Source organism: Teleopsis dalmanni, chromosome 1, assembly GCF_002237135.1.
Source record: "Teleopsis dalmanni isolate 2A chromosome 1, ASM223713v2, whole genome shotgun sequence".
Classification (NCBI taxonomy): domain Eukaryota; kingdom Metazoa; phylum Arthropoda; class Insecta; order Diptera; family Diopsidae; genus Teleopsis; species Teleopsis dalmanni.
In genome coordinates, this window is record NC_051846.1 from 165,527,749 (window position 1) to 165,549,084 (window position 21,336).

At 25.6% G+C, this 21,336-nt stretch overlaps 2 protein-coding genes and 3 non-coding genes across 5 annotated transcripts; 1 reads left to right on the forward strand and 4 right to left on the reverse strand.

The window, feature by feature from the left end:
• Positions 1–368: 368 nt before the first annotated feature.
• Positions 369–12,824, reverse strand: LOC119666641. The gene is made up of 12 exons (XM_038075922.1): positions 12,238–12,824; positions 12,024–12,176; positions 10,734–11,176; positions 10,261–10,674; positions 6,979–7,489; positions 6,768–6,920; positions 5,628–6,070; positions 5,308–5,568; positions 2,177–2,711; positions 1,966–2,118; positions 885–1,327; positions 369–828 (listed from the first exon to the last, which is right to left on the reverse strand). The coding sequence occupies exons 1-12, from the start codon at positions 12,765–12,767 to the stop codon at positions 410–412; spliced, it is 4,458 nt and encodes a 1,485-aa protein (XP_037931850.1). The 5' UTR covers positions 12,768–12,824; the 3' UTR covers positions 369–409.
• On the reverse strand, positions 5,150–7,565 carry LOC119669904 (probable cytochrome P450 6d4). The gene is made up of 4 exons (XM_038079952.1): positions 6,979–7,565; positions 6,768–6,920; positions 5,628–6,070; positions 5,150–5,568 (listed from the first exon to the last, which is right to left on the reverse strand). Exons 1-4 carry the CDS (start codon positions 7,506–7,508, stop codon positions 5,150–5,152), a joined length of 1,545 nt encoding a protein of 514 aa, XP_037935880.1. The 5' UTR covers positions 7,509–7,565.
• A 4,885-nt stretch (positions 12,825–17,709) lies between the features above and the next one.
• Positions 17,710–17,781, reverse strand: Trnac-gca. Its single transcript has one exon. It is a non-coding gene; the product is annotated as a tRNA-Cys (tRNA).
• A 730-nt stretch (positions 17,782–18,511) lies between these two features.
• On the reverse strand, positions 18,512–18,583 carry Trnac-gca. The gene has a single exon. It is a non-coding gene; the product is annotated as a tRNA-Cys (tRNA).
• A 2,358-nt stretch (positions 18,584–20,941) lies between these two features.
• Positions 20,942–21,013, forward strand: Trnac-gca. The gene has a single exon. It is a non-coding gene; the product is annotated as a tRNA-Cys (tRNA).
• Positions 21,014–21,336: the final 323 nt, after the last annotated feature.

Here is a 21,336-nt window from a genome sequence, read left to right on the forward strand (position 1 = left end):
TATTGTATTTCTGCTTTTGCTTATTAATTTTTTATTTTTTGTTTTCAGTTAATTTTAACTGAATATTTTTATATAAATTTTAATATTTTTATATTTTGTTTTTGCATTTAAAAAAATTTTAATTCCAATAAAACTTTAAATTCACATTTATAAAAAAAATAATCAAATAAAAATATTTAAAAATTAAATGAAAATTATATTAACAAATAAAAATTACATTTAAAACTTATAATATTATTAAATTTTTAAAATTACCCACACCTATTTTACAAATATGGAATAAGTTTTTACTTTATTTAAAAAAATTAGCACAAAAAACATTTATTTATTATTTAAAGTAGAAATAAATGTTCATAAAGAAAACCGTAGTAATTTAATATATTAATATTAAAAAATTGATATATATCCTTTAATTTGTTTTTTGCTTTTTCGATAGACGCACATTAATTCCACCTTTTGGTATAATCGCAATCGAATGATTATCGATTTCGATATCTTGTCTTGGCATTATTTCGACATTGAAATTTTGTAAAATTTTAACTACACTCAATTTTGAATTAATTTTACCCATACGTTGTGCTATACAATGACGTGGACCTTCACCGAAAGGCATATAGGCATTAGGATTATAGTTCCGATTTTCTGGTAGAAAACGTTCAGGATCAAAAGTTTCTGGGTCTGGAAAATGTTCCGGATCTCGATGTATACCATATAGGGATATAACAATAGGTGTACCCTTTTCGATTACTTTATCAGTGCCAGGAATTTGGTAATCTTGTGTGCAAATACGATTTAATAATGGTAAGCCAGGATATTTACGTAGAGTTTCTAAAAGATATTTAAATGTTTTAATAGTAAAATTAATTGAGTTTCTTTTTACTCACCATTCATACATAACTCCAAATACTCCATTTTTTTTAGGTTGTCGTATGTAATCTTGCCATCATTCTCAGCTAAAACTGTATTGACTTCTTCAATAACTTTTTTCAGTACTTCAGGATATTGTGCGAGTTCAAAGATTGTCAGAGCAGCTGTTGAAGCTGTAGTTTCCTGACCGGCGATATAGAATATAAAGGCTTGTGCTGCTATTTTTTCAATGGAAATGTTGTCAATAGTACTTCCAGTTTTCTTGGTTACATTGGCATTAAAGTTGTTATCATCTTCCTCAATTTTACCGGTATTTTTTAATTGCATTAATAACTGCAACATGTCCTTACGCACAATGTTGTGTTTTTCACGATATTCGACAGTGTCCTTTACGATTGCCAGCATTTCGTCGCCAACCGGATTCTTTAGACGAAATGTGCGCATTACAAATTTAAATATCCTAAAATAATTTATATAAAGTAATAAAACTTTAGATATAATATAGTAAGGTATTTTAAATATTTTATAATAAAAAAATATATAATATTAAATGAAATTAAACTTAAACGTAAATCGCCGCAACTTTTGAATCTATAGTATATTAATAAATATCTAATTTAACACATTAGCCTACTATTCCTATCAGAGATATTGATTAAATAGATTTATATTTTTTATCACCGTTTCAAAACTGATAGACGATAATGCATAAACTGTAAGATAAAGTAGCGCGGCTAGAAGTTATCATTATCATTTACAATATATTACGAAATAATTAACAAATATTTCCGAAAATTGTGCAATTTCAGTTTCTACTGAGTATCAATTATATAATCAATTTTAATGGTAATTAATGCCGGGTTATGTCTATATACATTTACATTATTTTATATACATATTTTCTTTCGTTTACTTTATTAAAACATTTTAATTGTCTTTTTAGAGTAACAAAAAATTTAAATCTAAATACATATATAATAATAAATACATATTTTATATAAATATTTTTAAATATGTATTTAAATATACATGTAAATATTTACAAATATATAATATATATACACAAAATATAAAAAATATATATCTAATATTACTTACGATGGACATAAAAATACACACATACTCAAAATTGCACTAAAATGTGTGTTCCTGCGAGCTAAATGAACTATATTTCGGAATTTGTTGGTGGGGTTTTCAAAGCTGTTGATATCTAAACCAAAAATTGTGGATCCAATAATATCAATAGCATAACTACAAACAAATATATTATTAATATATGTATTTTTTAAATAAAATATCAAGAACTTACGTGGTAAGAATCTCTTTCAAATCAATTTTGACACTACCCTTTTCCGGTATCAATGTATTTAAATGGGCAATCATTCTATCACCTACTTCCTCTGAAGTACTAAACATTGCCTTTAATTTTCCGGATGTAAAAAGAGGTGCTAACTTAATACGCATATCACGCCAACTTTTGCCTTCTAATGAGAATATATTTGCTGAAATTGGATCCTTTTCTTCATCCACATATACGCCACGATCATGGAAACTAGCAAAATCTTCTGCCAATACATGACGTACTAAATCAACATCACGTACTAGAATCGCCGGTCGGAATAATAAATAAACACCCAAAAAGCGCTCTTTCGATCTTAAGTAGACATCATGAATTGCCATACCCATGGACTTTTTATGTTTAGCGACGGTTTCCAAACAACCATAAGGTATTTTACCTTCATGATCATATGGAAAATTACGACGTTCCCAATATGAATATATGCGTTTTATATAGTGAAATAAAATCGCACCAAGTGCCACTAAAATCAAAAAAACCATTTTTGTTTAGATGTAAAACTTCCGATACGTTTGAGAATTTTCACTCGACTGTCGTAGTAATGCGGTTGGCTGTTACTTAAATTTCTTCCGAGCATAAAATGAAAACTAATACTAATAAAAACCATGTTCGTAAACAAAAATAATGTTCGGAAATATTATTTCTCTTTAAAAATAATATAGTGAGACTCTAATGTATACCTGCATCATCAGAAATGAGAGCAAATTATTTCGGCAGACAGTACAAGTAAATACCACGCATATGATTAATATTAATTCACTTTTGTTTTTTTTCTTCTTGTAACTAATTGTGAGGTTCACTAAGTATACTTATCACTATCGTCTATTAAATATTTATGATTAGTTTATCTATTAAGCGGCACCTTATCTGATATGTAGTCCAAAAATCAGTAGTTCATAAGCAATAATCAGTAAATAAATTCAAGTAGTTACACTTTTTGCTATAGAAATATATGCAAAGATAATAAATAATCATTATAAAATTTAGTGGTTTGGGTAATGCAATTGTCTATAGATTTTGATGAAATTCAATTTTTTTTAATCGATTACATTTATTAACAGTTTTTAATGCTATCAATAATATTGATATAAAAACAGGCGTTAAAAATGTGTTTTATGGCTGCCATAGTTTTTCGATAATTACTTGTGGATTTTCACTGTTTCAGATGTGACCATTTGCTATTTGAAGACATATGCACCAAGCGAAAAATTTATCCTAATATATAGAATTTATATCTATATAAATATATAGGATTAATTGGTTGGTCAGTTTGGTATATTTTTTTGTATGTTCTTACCAACCTTCAATGTTTCTTAATCTTTGTTTAAGGTAGTTGTTGCTGTTGTTGTAATTTGCTGGTATCTAGAAAGCATATAATATAAAAGGATCTACAAGACAAATACATGGGTTACAATGTAAGTAGATGATGATTGATAGAGGGTATCTTTAGAGTAAAGATACCCTCTTTACCCTCTTTATGAATGTTATATTAATCATTAAATTAGTGTTAGTATAAATGTTTTTTCTCTTTACAATTTTATATTTAGTTTTATTTATATTGTTTCGTAGTCCTAATTATTTGCTACTTAAGTGAACTTTGATAACTAGATCTTATAGACCTGCTAAACTGTTCACGATGAGAGTGATGTCTCCATATCTTACATAGTCAATTAATACATCCTTCATTTGACAACCAGTTCAATGTTATTTATTGAATCTTCAAATATATTTTTTGAGTTTATGTTGAATAAAAGGTTTGACAAAATGTATCCCTGCTTTATATTTCGTGACATGGCTACATCATCGGCCATATGACCATTGATATCCACGTGGGCAGTTTGTTGTCAGTATAAAATGTTTATGCAATGAACTTCTTTGTCACCTATTCCCAGATATTGTAGAATTTCCATAAGGTTATCATGTTTAACGATGTCAAAAGTTTTCTTATAATCGATAAAGCATAGAAATACATATTTCTGATCATCTTTACAGTTTTGAACTAGAACTATAATACATAATAAAGTCTTCCGAGTTCCAAGTCCTTCCTGAAAGCCAAATTGTGACTTGTTTACTTCTTCTTTACATTTCCTGTATATTCATAAAATATGTAGTAAAAATATATAGCTTGTAAATATTTCATAATTACTAACATATGTCCATATAATGAGAATATCAAATAAAAAAAAAAGAATGGAAGAATATAATTTTGATATAATAAAATGAAAAATAAAATGTTTAAGAATTAAAAAGAAATCATTTACAAACGACTTAAAATACATATTTTTTTATTTTTTTTTATTTATTCTATACATATACAGATATACATATTAATACATATATACTCTTTATTAGTAAGCATTTTGTATAAAGTTTTAATTAAATTTTTTCAAAAATATATTTGTTTAGATATGTTTAGTAATTTTACATTTATTATAAGTTTGTATTTATAGAGTATATTATTTAATTTATAAATATTTCTTAAAAGTACATGTATTCCATCTAAAAATATTTTGAATTTTGTATTCTTAAACTTGTTTTTCAATTAGAGAAATTAGTTTAAGTTTAATACGACACCACGTATATCAATATATTAAGGTTTTATTATTTTTACTACTTTTTGGTATTATCTATAATATAATTTTTTGAAGTTGAGAGAGTTAATTCTGTTAATTATTTACACATTTTTATTTACAATAAAAAAAATACAATAGAGTAAATTGTTTACATTTTTCATCATTATTTATTATTTATTAAATATTTTATTATATTACATTAATATTACGTTTCCAACTACTACATAAACATTAAAAACGATTAAAACAATGTTTTCAATTATTAATTAAACACTTAAATCAAATTGACTTTTCAAATAAAAGTTATAAAAATTTAATATATCATTAAATAATAATAATTTATATATAGTTTTTAATTTGTTGTTTGCTTTTTCGATAGACGCACATTAACTCCACCTTTTGGTATAATAGCAATGGAATGATTATCGATTTCGATATCTTGTCTTGGCATTATTTCGACATTGAAATTTTGTAAAATTTTTACTACACCCAATTTTGAATTAATTTTACCCATACGTTGGGCTATACAATGACGTGGACCTTCACCGAAAGGCATATATGCTTTGGGATTGTAATTACTATTTTCAGGTAGAAAACGTTCAGGAATATAGGTTTCTGGATCTGGGAAATGTTCCGGATCACGATGTATACCAAAAAGAGATATTACTACAGGTGTACCTTTTTCGATAACTTTGTCAGTGCCAGGAATTTGATATTCTTGAGTACAAACCCGATTTAATAATGGTAAGCCAGGATATTTACGTAGAGTTTCTATAAAATATTTTGATATATTTATTTATTTTAAATTTGGTTGAGTTAATATTACTGACCACTCATACATAATTCCAAGTACTCCATTTTTTGTAAACTTTCATAAGTAATCTTGCCATCATTCTCTGCTAAAACTGTATTGACTTCTTCAGTAACTTTCTTCAGTACGTCAGGATATTGTGCGAGTTCAAAGATTGTCAAAGAAGTTGTTGATGCTGTGGTTTCCTGACCGGCGATATAGAATATAATAGCTTGTGCTGTTATTTTTTCAATAGACATATTCTCAGTAGTACTTCCAGTTTTCTTGGTTACATTGGCATTAAAGTTGTTATCATCTTCCTCAATTTTACCGGTATTTTTTAATTGCATTAATAACTGCAACATGTCCTTACGCACAATGTTGTGTTTTTCACGATATTCGACAGTGTCCTTTACGATTGGAAGCATTTCGTCGCCAACCGGCTTTTTTAGATGAAATGTGCGCATTACAAATTTAAATATCCTAAAATGAATGTTTAAGAATATATACATTTATATTATTTTAATTTTATTTATTTCAGAAATAATTTATATAGAATAACAAAAGACGTTAGCTATAATATAATAAGGTATAATAAATATTTTGTAATAAAAAAATATATAATATTAAATGAAATGAATCTTAAATGTAAATCGTTGCAACTTATGAATCTAAAAACGTATATATATAAATAAATATCTAAATTAACCATTAGCACACTTTTCGTATCAGAGATGTTATTTAAATAGATTTATATTTTTTATCACCGTTTCAAAAACTGATAGATGATAATGCATAAACTGTAAGATAAAGTAGCCCGGCTAGAAGAAACGTTATCATTATCATTTGCAAGATATTACGAAATAATTTCAGTTTCTACTGAGTATCAATTATATAATTAATTTTAATGGTAGTTAATACCAGGTCGGCATGTTCTTTAGGTTTTGGTGTTTTTTATTTAGTTTTTAGAATTGCTTATATTGTTGCAGTTGAATAAATTCTTCATTTTTAGTAATAAAATGCATCAGAATGTTAAAGATATGTTACAAATAACATATACAATATATATATATATATATATATATATATATATATATAATACATATATAAATATATATCAAATCTAACATATATTAAATTATCTGAAAATATATATATGTATCTATCTAATAGTACTTACGATGGACACAAAAATACACACATGCTTAAAATTGCAGTAAAATGTGTGTTCCTGCGAGCTAAATAAACTATATTTCTGAATTTGTTGGTGGGATTTTCAAAGCTGTTGATATCCAAACCGAAAATTGTGGACCCAATAATATCAATAGCATAACTACAAACAAATATATTATTAATATATGTATTTTTTAAATCAAATATCAGAAACTTACGTGGTAAAAATCTCTTTCAAATCAATTTTGACACTACCCTTTTCCGGTATCAATGTATTTAAATGGGCAATCATTCTATCACCAACTTCCTCTGAAGTACTGAACATTGCCTTTAACTTTCCGGATGTGAAAAGTGGTGCTAGTTTGATACGCATATCACGCCAACTTTTGCCTTCTAATGCGAAGATATGTGCTGAAAGTGGATTTTTTTCTTCATCCACATATACGCCACGATCATGGAAACTAGCAAAATCCTCTGCCAATACATGACGTACTAAATCAACGTCACGTATCAAAATTGCCGGGCGAAATAATAAATATACACCCAAAAAGCGTTCTTTCGATCTGAAGTAGACATCATGAATTGCCATACCCATGGACTTTTTATGTTTAGCGACGGTTTCCAAACAACCGTAAGGTATTTTACTATTCTGATCATATGGAAAATTACGACGTTCCCAATATGAATATATGCGTTTTATATAATGAAATAAAATCGCTCCTAGTGCCGCTAAAATAAAAACTAACATTTTTATTTAGTCGTAAAACTTCCGATACGTTTGAGAATTTTCACTCGACTGTCGTAGTAATGCGGTTGGCTGTTACTTAAATTTCTTCCGAGCATAAAATGAAAACTAATACTAATAAAAACCATGTTCGTAAATAAAATAAATGTTCGGAAATGTCATTTATCTTTCGAAATAATATAGTGAGAGTCTAATATATACCTGCATCCACGGTTGCCACTTATGGTACTTTAGTACCAAAATTCGTACTTTTTTTTTCGTTTGGTACTCATGTTCAAAAAATGGTACATTTTTGACGACCCAACTTCATTCTGGATATTTCCAATTAATTTTTTTTATAAATGCAACTTTGCACTATTTTATGTTTTGTTCATTTATAACACTATGAAAAACACAGAACGAACAAATAAAAAGGTCCTAAAAAATTTTGGACCTTTTTTTACAGAAATGGTACCCTTTTAAACCAATTTTGGTACAGGAAAAAATTTTCAAGTGGCAACCGTGCCTGCATCATCAGAAATGAGAGCAAATTATTTCGGCAGACAGTACAAGTAAATACCACGCACATGATTAATATTAATTCATTTTTGTTTTTTTTTTCTTCTTGTAACTTATTGTGAGGTTCACTAAGTATACTTATCACTAGCGTCTACTAAATATGTATGATTAGTTTATCTATTAAGCGGCACCTTATCTGATATGTAGTCCAAACATCAGTAGTTTATTAGCAAAGATCAGTAAATAAATTCAAGTAGTTACACTTTTTGCTATAAAAATATATGCAAAGTTATGCAAAATTTAGGTTTGGGTAATTTTCTGTAGATTTTGATAAAATTCAATTTTTTTTAGTCGATTACATTTATTAACAGTTTTTAATGCTATCAAATTGCTGAAAGTGTCTTTTATGGCTGCCATAGTTTTTCGATAATTACTTGTGGATTTTTACTGGTCCAGATGTGACCGTTTCATTTACTGATATATTCACCAATCGATAGATTTACCATCATTATTGCTAAATATATATGATTAATTGTTTGGTCAGTTAGAATAAAATATTGCTACGAAATGGAGGCCACGAAATCAATACCCCTTTTTGTATATTTATCAATAATTTTTTGTATGTTCTTACCAACCTTCAATGTTTCTTATTCTCTGTTTAATGTAGTTGTTGTTATTGTAATTTGCTGGTAACTAGAAACATATAATATAAAAGGATCTACAAAACAAATAGATGGGTTACGATGTGAGTAGATGATGGTTGATAGAAGGTATCTTTACTCTGTCAATAGGAATGTTATTAATCATTAAATTCGTGTTAGTATAAATGTTTTTTCTCTTTACAATTATATGTTTAGTTTTATTTATATTGTTTCGTAGTCCTAATTATTTGCTACTTAAGTGAACTTTGATAACTAGGTCTTATAGACCTGCTAAACTGTTCACGATGAGAGTGATGTCTCCATATCTTACATAGTCAATTAATACACCATTCATTTGACAACCAGTTCAATGTTATTTATTGAATCTTCAAATATATTTTTTGAGTTTATGTTGAATAAAAGGTTTGACAAAATGTATCCCTGCTTTATATTTCGTGACATGGCTACATCATCGGCCATATGACCATTGATATCCACGTGGGCAGTTTGTTGTCAGTATAAAATGTTTATGCAATGAACTTCTTTGTCACCTATTCCCAGATATTGTAGAATTTCCATAAGGTTATCATGTTTAACGATGTCAAAAGTTTTCTTATAATCGATAAAGCTTAGAAATACATATTTCTGATCATCTTTGCAGTTTTGAACTAGAACTATAATACATAATAAAGTCTTCCGAGTTCCAAGTCCTTCCTGAAAGCCAAATTGTGACTTGTTTACTTCTTCTTTACATTTCCTGCATATTCATAAAATATGTAGTAAAAATATATAGTTTGTAAATATTTCATAATTACTATATCTAAATAATAAGAGTATCAAATAAAAAAAAAGAGGAAGAATATAATTTTGATATAATAAAATAAAAAATTAAAATGTTTAAGAATTAAAAAGAAATCATTTACAAACGACTTAAAATACATATTTTTTTATTTATTTATTTTGTTAATACATATAAACACCTTATTAGCATATATTTTATATAACATTTTAATTAAATTTTTTTTTTAGATTTAATTATTTAAATATGTTTTGTAATTATACATTTATTGTGAATTTATATTTATGGAGTATATCATTTAATTTATATATATATTTAAATATATATATATATATCTTAAAAGTACATGTATTCTATTTAAAAATATTTTGTATATTAAATCAGTACACCATAATTTTCTATAATTTATTAAACTTGTTTTTCAATTAGAGAAATTAGTTTAAGTTTAATACGACACCACGTATCTCAATATATTAAGGTTTTATTATTTTTACTACTTTTTGGTATTATCCATAATATATTTTTTTGAAGTTGAGAGAGTTAATTCTGTTAATTATTTGCACATTTTTATTTACAATAAAAAAAATACAATAGAGTAAATTGTTTACATTTTTCATGATTAATAATTAATTAAATTCAAAATATTTCATTATTTTACATTAATATTACGTTTCCAACTACTACATAAACATTAAAAACGATTAAAACAATATTTTCAATTATTAATTAAACACTTAAATCTAATTGACTTTTTAAATTAAAGTTATTAAAATTTAATATATCATTAAATAATAATAATTTATATATATTTTTTAACTTGTTGTTTGCTTTTTCGATAGACGCACATTAACTCCACCTTTGGGTATAATAACAATCGAATAGTTATCGATTTCGATATCTTGTCTTGGCATTATTTCAATATTGAAATTTTGTAAAATCTTTACTACACCCAATTTTGAATTAATTTTACCCATACGTTGTGCTATACAATGACGTGGACCTTCACCGAAAGGCATATAAGCCTTGGGATTGTAATTACTATTTTCAGGTAGAAAACGTTCAGGAATATAGGTTTCTGGATCTGGGAAATGTTCCGGATCACGATGTATACCAAATAGAGATATTACTACAGGTGTGCCCTTTTCGATAACTTTATCAGTGCCAGGAATTTGATATTCTTGAGTACAAACCCGATTTAATAATGGTAAGCCAGGATATTTACGTAGAGTTTCTATAAAATATTTTAATATATTTATTTATTTTAAATTTGGTTGAGTTAATATTACTGACCACTCATACATAATTCCAAGTACTCCATTTTTTGTAAACTTTCATAAGTAATCTTGCCATCATTCTCAGCTAAAACTGTATTGACTTCTTCAGTAACTTTTTTCAGTACGTCAGGATATTGTGCGAGTTCAAAGATTGTCAAAGAAGCTGTTGAAGCTGTAGTTTCCTGACCGGCAATATAGAATATAAAGGCTTGTGCTGCTATTTTCTCAATTGAAATATTCTCAATGAAACTTCCTGTTTTTTTGGGTACATTGGCATTAAAGTTATTATCATCGTCATCAATTTTGCCGGTATTTTTCAATTGAATTAATAATTGTAACATGTCCTTTCGTATAATATTATGTTTTTCACGATATTCGACAGTTTCCTTAACTATTTCGAGCAACGCTACTGCTACCGGATTTTGCAATCCAATTTTACGGAATACAAACTTGACTAACCTGAAAAAATTATTTAGGATTATAGAATAAATTAAATATATAGAGGTATTTTTATATTAAATGTAGTATAAATGCAGTGTACAAAAAAAAAAATTTTAATGTACTAAATTTAAAAGCATTTAAAATGCATAAAACTAATATATTAAAATTATAACATATAAAATAATAATAATATTATGGGTTATATATTATGTATATTATATGTGTTCACACACACTTCATTTAGGTACACCAATAATTACTCGTATATGAGTGTGAGTAATGAAGGTTAAGTTTAAGGTATTTGAATACTTTTCTTATCAGAGGTATTGATTAAATGGATTAACGTTTCTTATTAATATTTGCAATAGCGATAATAGTTATCTGTGGACGCACTGAAAGATATAGTATCACTGTCAGACGCTACGATAACAAAATAAGTTTATGATATCACTTACAAACTACTACTATTGTTATTACGAAATGTTTAATATATTTTTTATTGAGTTATAAACATTTTTTGCTAGTGAATTTTATTAATAGAATTTTTTCTAAGTTTGTTTTTTATTTTTAATTTTGAGGCAACCCCATATTACACACTTGAAGTGTTAATCATAAACTATCCCTTGTTAAAGCTTTTATTAAATAGATTATACTTTTATAATTTGGTGTTGATTATCGGAAATATTATATTATCGGAAGTAAGGATTTAATATATGGACAGTGCTATATTAGTGAGCTTAGACTCTATATAATATATTAAAAGTTGAACATTTCTGCAAAAATATATTCTATGTGTTCTCTGTAGTTTTCAGTTATAAGAGGATTTCCACGTTATAAACAATAATTTTTAGAGTATTCTACTTACGCTGGACATAAAAATACAAGCATGCCTAAAATTGCACCAAAGTGTGTGTTCCTGTGGGCTAGACGCACCACATTTCTGAATTTGTTGGTGGGGTTTTCATAGCTGTTGATATCCAAACCGAAAATTGTGGATCCAATAATATCAATAGCATAACTATAAACAAATACAAATTATCTTAATTTTAATAATTTTTTAAAAGCTATTTTAAACTCACGTTGTAAAAATTTCCTTTAAATCAATTTTTGCACTACCCTTTTCCGGTATTAATGTATTTAAATGGGCAACCATTCTATCACCAACTTCTTCTGAACTACTGAACATAGCCTTTAACTTTCCGGATGTGAAAAGAGGTGCTAACTTAATACGTAATTCACGCCAACTTTTGCCTTCTAACGAAAATAAGTTCGCTGAAAGTGGATCATTTTTTTCATCTACATATGTACCACGATCATGGAAATGAACGAAATCTTCCGCCAATACACGACGTACTAAATCGACATCACGTACTAGAATCGCCGGTCGGAATAATAAATAAACACCCAAAAACTGTTCTTTCGATCTCAAGTAGACATCATATATTGCCATACCCATTGATTTCTTATGTTTGGTAACCGTTTCCAAACAACCGTAAGGTATTTTACCTTCATGATCGTATGGAAAATTCCGACGTTCCCAATATGAATATATATGTTTTATAAAGTAAAACACAATCACTCCTAATAGAGCTACAATCAATAGAACCATTTTTATTCAGCTACAAAACTTCCGATACGTTTGAGAATTCTCATTTGACTGTTTAAATAAATTGTTCGTATATTATTTAAATTTTATTTAGCAATAAAAAGAATACTCATATTATCGCTAATAATATGTTCATAATCAAAATATACTTTTATTTGTAAACAAAACACGCTCCTCTCAGCAAACCAAGATATTATTAGAGTTTTTGTTTTGTTTTTATTTCGCACTCAGTTTAGTAAATTTATTTTGAGCTACAGAAGTGGTTTGGTTACTTTGTTTATAAGATAACATGATTCATGTTTTTTTGTTGGACACAGAAAAGAAGATTTCTGAACTTAGATTTGTCATATATCTATATTCTAATCGAGTATTCTAATCGTTCTTTGTGGTTACTATTACAGTTCTTAAGACTATGAATGCGATGTATTGATTTTTTTAATCTATATTATAGGTATAAGAAAAATTATAATTATAATTTGGTTTGTATTATATTATTTAAATTTTTACATTATCATTCTAATATATTTTTTCTCCTGTTTCTTCTCATTTCTCATTAATTCATTTAATTATTAATAATAAACATTAAATAATTAATATTAATTAATAAATTATTAAATAATTAATATTAAATAATTATTAATTAATAACTATTTAATAATAATTAACTAATATTTAATAATTAAATAATTTTTATCTATTAATTAATATAAATAATAATTAATTAATAATAAATAATTAATTAATATAATAATTAGTTAATTGATAATAATTAATTAGTTAATTAATATTTAATTCATAATAATTAATTAATTAATTAATTAGTATTAATATTAATTAATTAATTAATAATTAATATTAATTAATAATTAATAATTAATATTAATTAATTAATAATTAATTAATAATAATTAATTAATAATTAATTAATAATAATTAAAGGTTTTAATTTATTAAATTCAAAATAAAATTATATGTAAACTAAGTTTTAAATATGATCGTTAAAAATGAATGAAAAGTATTTATTAATTTAATATATTTTCTTATAGCAGTTCATATAAGTCGACTCTTTAAGTCTTATTTCAAAAGGTTATGGTGTAGTAAATATCTCTATCAGCAGGTGTGAGAGTAAATATCTCTATCAGCAGGTGTGAGAGAAAAAAATTCCAGTTGATAATATTAATTGAATATAGCCCATGTGACTAATATTTAAAAACATTTGTTTTTAAAACAAATTTTAAGGCTCACTAAGTGTTCTTAGTGACTGTGCATATTCCACAATAATGATTAGTTTTATCTCAAAGTTCATACCTTATCTGATATGTAGTCCAAAAATCAGTGTTTCACAAGTAATATTATGAAAAAAAATTTTAAGTAGTCACACTTTTTGTTACAAAAATAAATGCAGAGATAAAAAAGATAATAATTAAAAAACTGAGTTGTTTGCAAATATCTATTGATTTTGATGAAATTCAGTTGCTTTTCAGAGCAGGCTGAAGTATTATCAATAATATTAATGTAAACAATGGTGCTAAAGATTATGTTTGGGGTTAAAACCAGTATTTATCTGGTTTTGTTTATACTGTCAACTTGTATATATATGGTATTATATTAAAATATAGTAGAAATTCAGTTTACTTTGTGTTTCGGTTAAGATTCTATTTAAAACCAAAGGAACTCAATCAAAGTGTAGAGCTTAAATTTAAATTTAAATACATTTATTTTTGTCAAGTCATTTTGCTTCTTTATAGTTAAAAATTTAATGAAGTTAAAAATTTTATTTTCATTATTTATTATTTTTTTACAAGCAGTATTTATAATTTCTGAGCAAATTCACTTTTCAAATGTTTGTTATGAGTATAAGTGGGGAGAAATATATTTATCGTTAATAATAATTTTTCAATTTTCTACATTCAAAAATTATAATAATATAATTTTGGACTGAGAAACAGAGAATTGTATACACTTTAAACCTTACATGTTATTTTGCGTATTTATTTGTGAGCCAGATTTTAGCAAATATGATCGACGTAGAATGAAAGCTCCAACGCGCAATCTTTTGTGTTTTTCACACAGTTCTGCTCTAACGTATGATTAAGCTACAGTAGCTTAGTATTGTATATAATATAATTGGACCACACTGAGAGTCGTCAATTACTGTAGCCAGCGAGTGCAGATTAATTTTACATCACACATCACTTGCGATTCCCGGTTAGATGCCCCATTAGATGCCCAATTTTGCGGATACCACTAAAGCAACTTTATTTTATTGGACGTTTTAACATACAAAGCTTCAACGTCTAATCACTTTAGTTTTTAGTGTACATAATACATAAGACAGTTTTTAATAAACTGGCAATTCTGCACATTTTTCTGATATATGATATAGGAATTAATAAAAACCACATTTGAAGTAATCCTCTTCACTCTAGTAAAGCAAGTACATAGTGCTGAATTTATTTCAAATATGTAAAAAAGGCAGAAACTGATCATATAAAGAGAAAAAGGAATGGAATATAAAAAAGTGCTTGCTTACTGCACTAAAACCTGGAATAATAAAAATAGAAAAAATTTCTGTAAAGAATAAAATCACTCGTACAAATGCTTTCAATTTTAAAATAATGCATTTATTAGATTGACCAATCATTCCTTAAAACCCACTATTTACAGTTATTTCTTTCTAATTTTTTTATTAAAATACTAATTATAAGTATTTATAAAGATTAAATGTTAATTTTTATTTATACATTACCCAAATTAGTCACTATTAATTAAATAAAAGAAGATAATTTTGTGTTTTATGTGAAATTCTAACAACAAATTAACTCTATGTTTTATGTGAACTTTGAAGAACAAATAAACTCTATATAATTTGTTGTTAAAAGATATAAGAGTTAAACTAAAATAAATGCTAAGATAAGATAAGATAATAAGATAATTGAAAAACTAACTCTAGTAACACATTTTATATAAAAACAAAAGTGAACATTGGTAATGAAAGTATTTACATTTAATATAAATTTTTATCATTAAAGTGGTATATTATATTAAATTATTTAATTTATTTATTTTAATAAATCATGCATTTGTGTAGTGTTGGGAAAGTATTTTTTATGTTTTAATAGCTAAAAATATTGTATACTTTTAGTTCTAAACACGATCAACCAAGTACTGCTCTATAGCGAATTTGTAGTTTTATTGACTTTAAAGATGTCTTCTGTGTCAATATTGATAAAAAAATTTTTTAATACGATCTATGAAATTGAAATCCACAAAATTGCATTTCTGGAGATCTCTTACTTCCAAAGAGATTCATCTTGCTATAAGGGTTGCTGTTGTTGTGTAAGCTATTATTATAATATATATGATATATATGTATTATGTATCTCTTCTTATTCGGTCTTCGTATTTTGCTTTATATATTTGGTACTTGTAAGGAATTGAATAGTTGTTACTCTACAGTTGTGGATCACAGCTCAAATCTATTCAGTTTCTCCCCAAGAAATATTGTTGACATATTTAATATTCTCAGAACACTTTCTTTGCAAATGCCTGAAACTAATGAAATGGTGTTACTCCGTAATGAAAAGCTATGAACTAATGACCTCAAAATCTTAATACAGATCTTCAAAAAATAATCTTAATTAATCATAAAGACTGCTTTTAAAACTTCATTTTTCATTACTGTATATGTGATATCAAAAGGACACCTAGGCGTTTCTTAGACAAAAGAAGAAACTCCGTTGCCATTAAAACCAACAATGTATTAAATTAATATAAAAAAATAACAAAAATCATAAAATTGAATTCTTTAAGAATTTTGACTAAACAAATCTTTTATTAAAGCTCACTTAAGAAGAACTATAAATCTTTAAATTAATATATTCTCCTAGTATATTATCATCTTAACTGTATTTATGTACTTCAGTAAATCCATTTATTTGCATCGGTAATTTTTGTAGATAAATTCTTGAATACTTAATGTTATTTAGTGAGAGAAAATATTACCATAAATGCTTGTAAAGTTCAATTTATAGTGACTCGATGGCAAATAACATAATCAATAAAATATTATTGAAGTCATAAATTTGAAAATTTTTCGTGCTCTGTAAGGACTTCCAGCATTGACCCAAAATGTAATATTCCATGTACTTTCGACATAACTCACCTGTTTTTACTGTCAACACTTGACAGGATTCGTAAATGCCAAAATGGCAAGGATATTAAAATAATATATGAATGTGACAAATTCTCATAGCTTTTATTGTATCCTGGCTTTCCATTCCTGTCACTGTCATAAAATATTATTACATAGACGTTACCGTTTATAGTACAAAAAATTGCTATGTAAAGAACATTTTGAGAACAAATATTTTGAAAAGTCCATATTCGTTATAATAAATATTTTAACGAATAGTGCAAGTGAAAAGTTAATACGTTAATATGTAAATAAAGTATTTACCAAAATTTTAAGTAATAATGTATTATAAATAAAATATATAACAATTTCGATTTAAATCAAAAATATATTTATATTGCTATTTATTTTTTTTTTCTTGTTTTTTTTTCCAAATTTAAAAATTCCATTTCAAATTTTTTATAAAAAACAGTTTTAATAATTTATAGTTTTAATAACAAAAACTTTTTTAATAATAACATTGTTTTTACACGGGCTAATTAGTCAATAGTTAAATAATACACTTTTTGAAATAAAAAATAAAATTAAGCTTTGGTAATAATAAATAAATAGAAGATAATGTGAATATGAATGTAAATTTTTTAAATGTTTTAAAATATAAATTTAAAAAAATATATATTAATTGAAAACATAAATTTGAAAAAATATTTTTTGAAATTAAAAAAAATATAAATATTTTAATAAAATATAGAAAAATTTTAAATAAAATAAAAAAATATAAATTTAAAAAATTAAAAAAAAAAAATTTCCAGGGGACACCCGGGTTTGAACCGGGGACCTCTCGATCTGCAGTCGAATGCTCTACCACTGAGCTATATCCCCACGTACAATTGGAGTGCACAAGTTGCAATATAACAATAGTATTGCATTTCGTATAATATTTATGTGGTGTGGTTTACAATTACTTCCTGTAGTGTCAAACAAACTTTAAACAAAAAGTGTATTATGTAGAAAACGATACTGTCCTTTATTTCGACTTTTTAGTTTTTGTTTTTTTTATAAATTATTTAATATAATGTATTCATAAGATTATAAAATTTTTTTTCTAGCAAATACACCATTCAAGTTATGTATGAATATTGACAGTTTATAAAAATATACTCAACCCATTTTTATTACCGTACGAATCTATTTTATATATGTATGTAGTTGGTTAAAAAATATATTTGAAGCAAAATATGCATAAACAAATTAAATGTAAAAATTATTATTGAACAAAAAAGCGGCTATGTTGACAACTATATTTTTTATAATATAAAAAATTTTTTATTATTCAGACATTAAAAAAAATATTTCAAAATAAATTATTATTTTTGTTTATAAATTTATATTAATGTTAAAACTATATATAAAAAAAAATATATTATTTTTTTCAAAAATCATAACGAGAAAAATATTGAATCATCGAAAGTGTACTAAAAATACTTATTAAGTATTTATAATTGTTATTAGTTATTATTTTAATATAATAATAAAAAGAAACTATTAAAAAAAAAATTTGTATATATAAATAAAAATAATAAAACAAAAAAAAAAAAAGAAAAAAAATTTCAGGGGACACCCGGGTTTGAACCGGGGACCTCTCGATCTGCAGTCGAATGCTCTACCACTGAGCTATATCCCCAATTGGCCAATCCTGAACAAAGTATGTTTTTAACAATTTTATTGCTTTTTTTTTAAGAACTTTTGCAGAAGTCAGTTTTCCTTAAGGTTAACGACGAAATAATAAGGTATTATTTCTTTTGATCAATCTCAGTTTAAACTAAAGGAATATATAGATATCGATGGACACTTTCATTTCTAATAGACTACAAGATACTAGTGATTGTTCTCACTTTTGTTGATTGAGTTCAGTGGAGATATTCAATACTGCAAGTACTCAAAATCAAATAACTGCATACTAATACCTTGAATCCATATTGGTATAATAATGCTATCTTACAAAAGCACTGTACTCTAGGCATAAGCCCAAATCCTAGTATTCTTAATCCATAGTAACTTAAAAGTCTAAAGTTTATTTGGTTTGAATATAATAAGTATATCCAAGGATATCTAAGAATATTCAATTTAGTCTTCTGTCTATGTGAATATGTGAGTACATTATATTATCTGTTTGTGGGATGAGAATCATATTTAGTGAAATTGCTGGGTAAAAATAACGTGTCTATTTCATAGTTGATTTATTTCTTCATTTCATTTATTATTCAATTTACTTCTTCAGTAGTTTTATGATTTTCCATTCAGCCAAATTAAAATTAGGTTGTTTTTTTTGTCAAGGTAGGTTTTAAGCTTCAGAATAATGTTCTTTTAAACAGTATCCAATAAAATAATGGTGAACTTATTGACTTATTATATTCTATGAAAAATCTGTAATGAAATGTTTGTCGATTTATGAATCAAAAGTGTTTACCTTTGGGTAAAGAAATTTAATTGGGTAACAATATGTAGGATAGTACTCTATTGGGTAGTAATGTATTGGGTAATAATCAAATTCAATAATGATGTGGATATTGTTTTAAGAGGTCTGATAATAATGTTTATATATCTTATATTCAAAAAGAATCTATCTTATATTAATGCGTAATTTGATTAAGTCAAATTTATTTGCAATTACTTGAATATTACTCTTTAGCCGTAATTTTCGTATCAATAGATTGTACGTAAATAAATTGGTTGAGAAATTCATTATATATTTATTCATATATGTTATATACTTCATACATATACTGATTCAAAAATATTCATATATGTACTTGTTGATATTATTTTATCAAATATTCAATATACATTCGATTTTTCTTTATTGCTTTCTGCTCAGTTTTCATATAAAAATAGATTCTATGGAAAGTTTCATCTATGTAATAAGAAAAATTTCCACTGCTTGAATGAAATTTCTGATTATAATTATATTGTCGGATGTTGATTTCTCTTATTAATGCTGACCTTATCTTTCTATGGGCATACTTAAGTACAATTTTCACAAAGGGCGACGACTGTTATTTCCACTAACACCTTACCTCACATTTTTATGAGACCAAATTTCACTATTTGTGAGTGTTTCAAAGCATGTAATGTCTTCATTATTTGCGGGGTTTAATGTTTCTACTCCCACAACCAGGTTTAAACTCAAAACCGTGAATCTGTTCTCAATAGAATTTTACTAGAGATAAGAAAAAAATTTATAAATTGGGATTTGGTAATGGTAACACGAGTTGGGCAGTATACTATCGAGAAGGTTAAATCATTCTCTTTATGCTTAAAGATTGTTGATATGGAGTGAATATAATTATGAGCACATAACCCTACAAGACTCTTTTAGATGGTTTTATGCTAAAAAACATATAATCATAAATTTTCTCAAAATGTGTGACCATATAGAATAAAACAGTCAGAGACAGAAAACAAGATCTCTTTAGTATTAGCTATTTTTTACGTAAGTTAATTTGTATTTAATTTGCAATTTAATTGTTATGTAATCAACAATCAGATTACTACATTATTGCAAAAATTTTTAATAGATCATTCACAATTATTTAGTTAATTGTGATATAATATAAGGTTATGTTAACGAATATATTTTTATTAAATGTATGTATAGAACAATTTCTATTCTTTATAAATATATTGTTCAAATGTAACAAAACTTAAAAATTGATCCTCATCTAATAGTTGTCCAAATCTCAATTGGGTATTTATGTTTACCGATTGTAGCTCAGTTTAAGTACAGATCATATTTAGTCATCGCCCATTCTTGGAATCTTTTTGTTTTTCTGCTCATTGTGTAGGAAGTGCATATTTTTATTTATTGTTTTTGTTTTTTTTTAAATCATTTTTTATCTAATCAAAGTTTTTTTTTTTTGTATTTAGTGGTCTTTGTTTAAAATCAAGTCAAGATTGTGCCATATAGGGAGATAAAAAAAATATCAATATTTTTCTTCTTTATTGGAAGTTAAATCAAATAAAATTATTGAGTTATATAAGTGGGGATATAGCTCAGTGGTAGAGCATTCGACTGCAGATCGAGAGGTCCCCGGTTCAAACCCGGGTGTCCCCTTTACTTTTTTATCCTCAAATACGTTCAACTGGAAATTAAACGATTTAAAAGAACAAAGTTAAGATATTCTTGAGAGATATGTAAAAAATTATCTGAGATATGTAAAACAAATAAATATTAATAAATTATAATTTTATTAATTATAACAAAGTATTAAATATTATTTATAATACTTTTTAACTTTATTCCATTTAATTTTTTTATCCTCAAAACGTTAACTGGAAGTTAAACGATTTACAAAAATAAAATTAGTATTTTCTTGTTATGTAAAAAGTTATCTTAATTAGTTAAATAAATATACATAAATAAATTATAATTTTAAA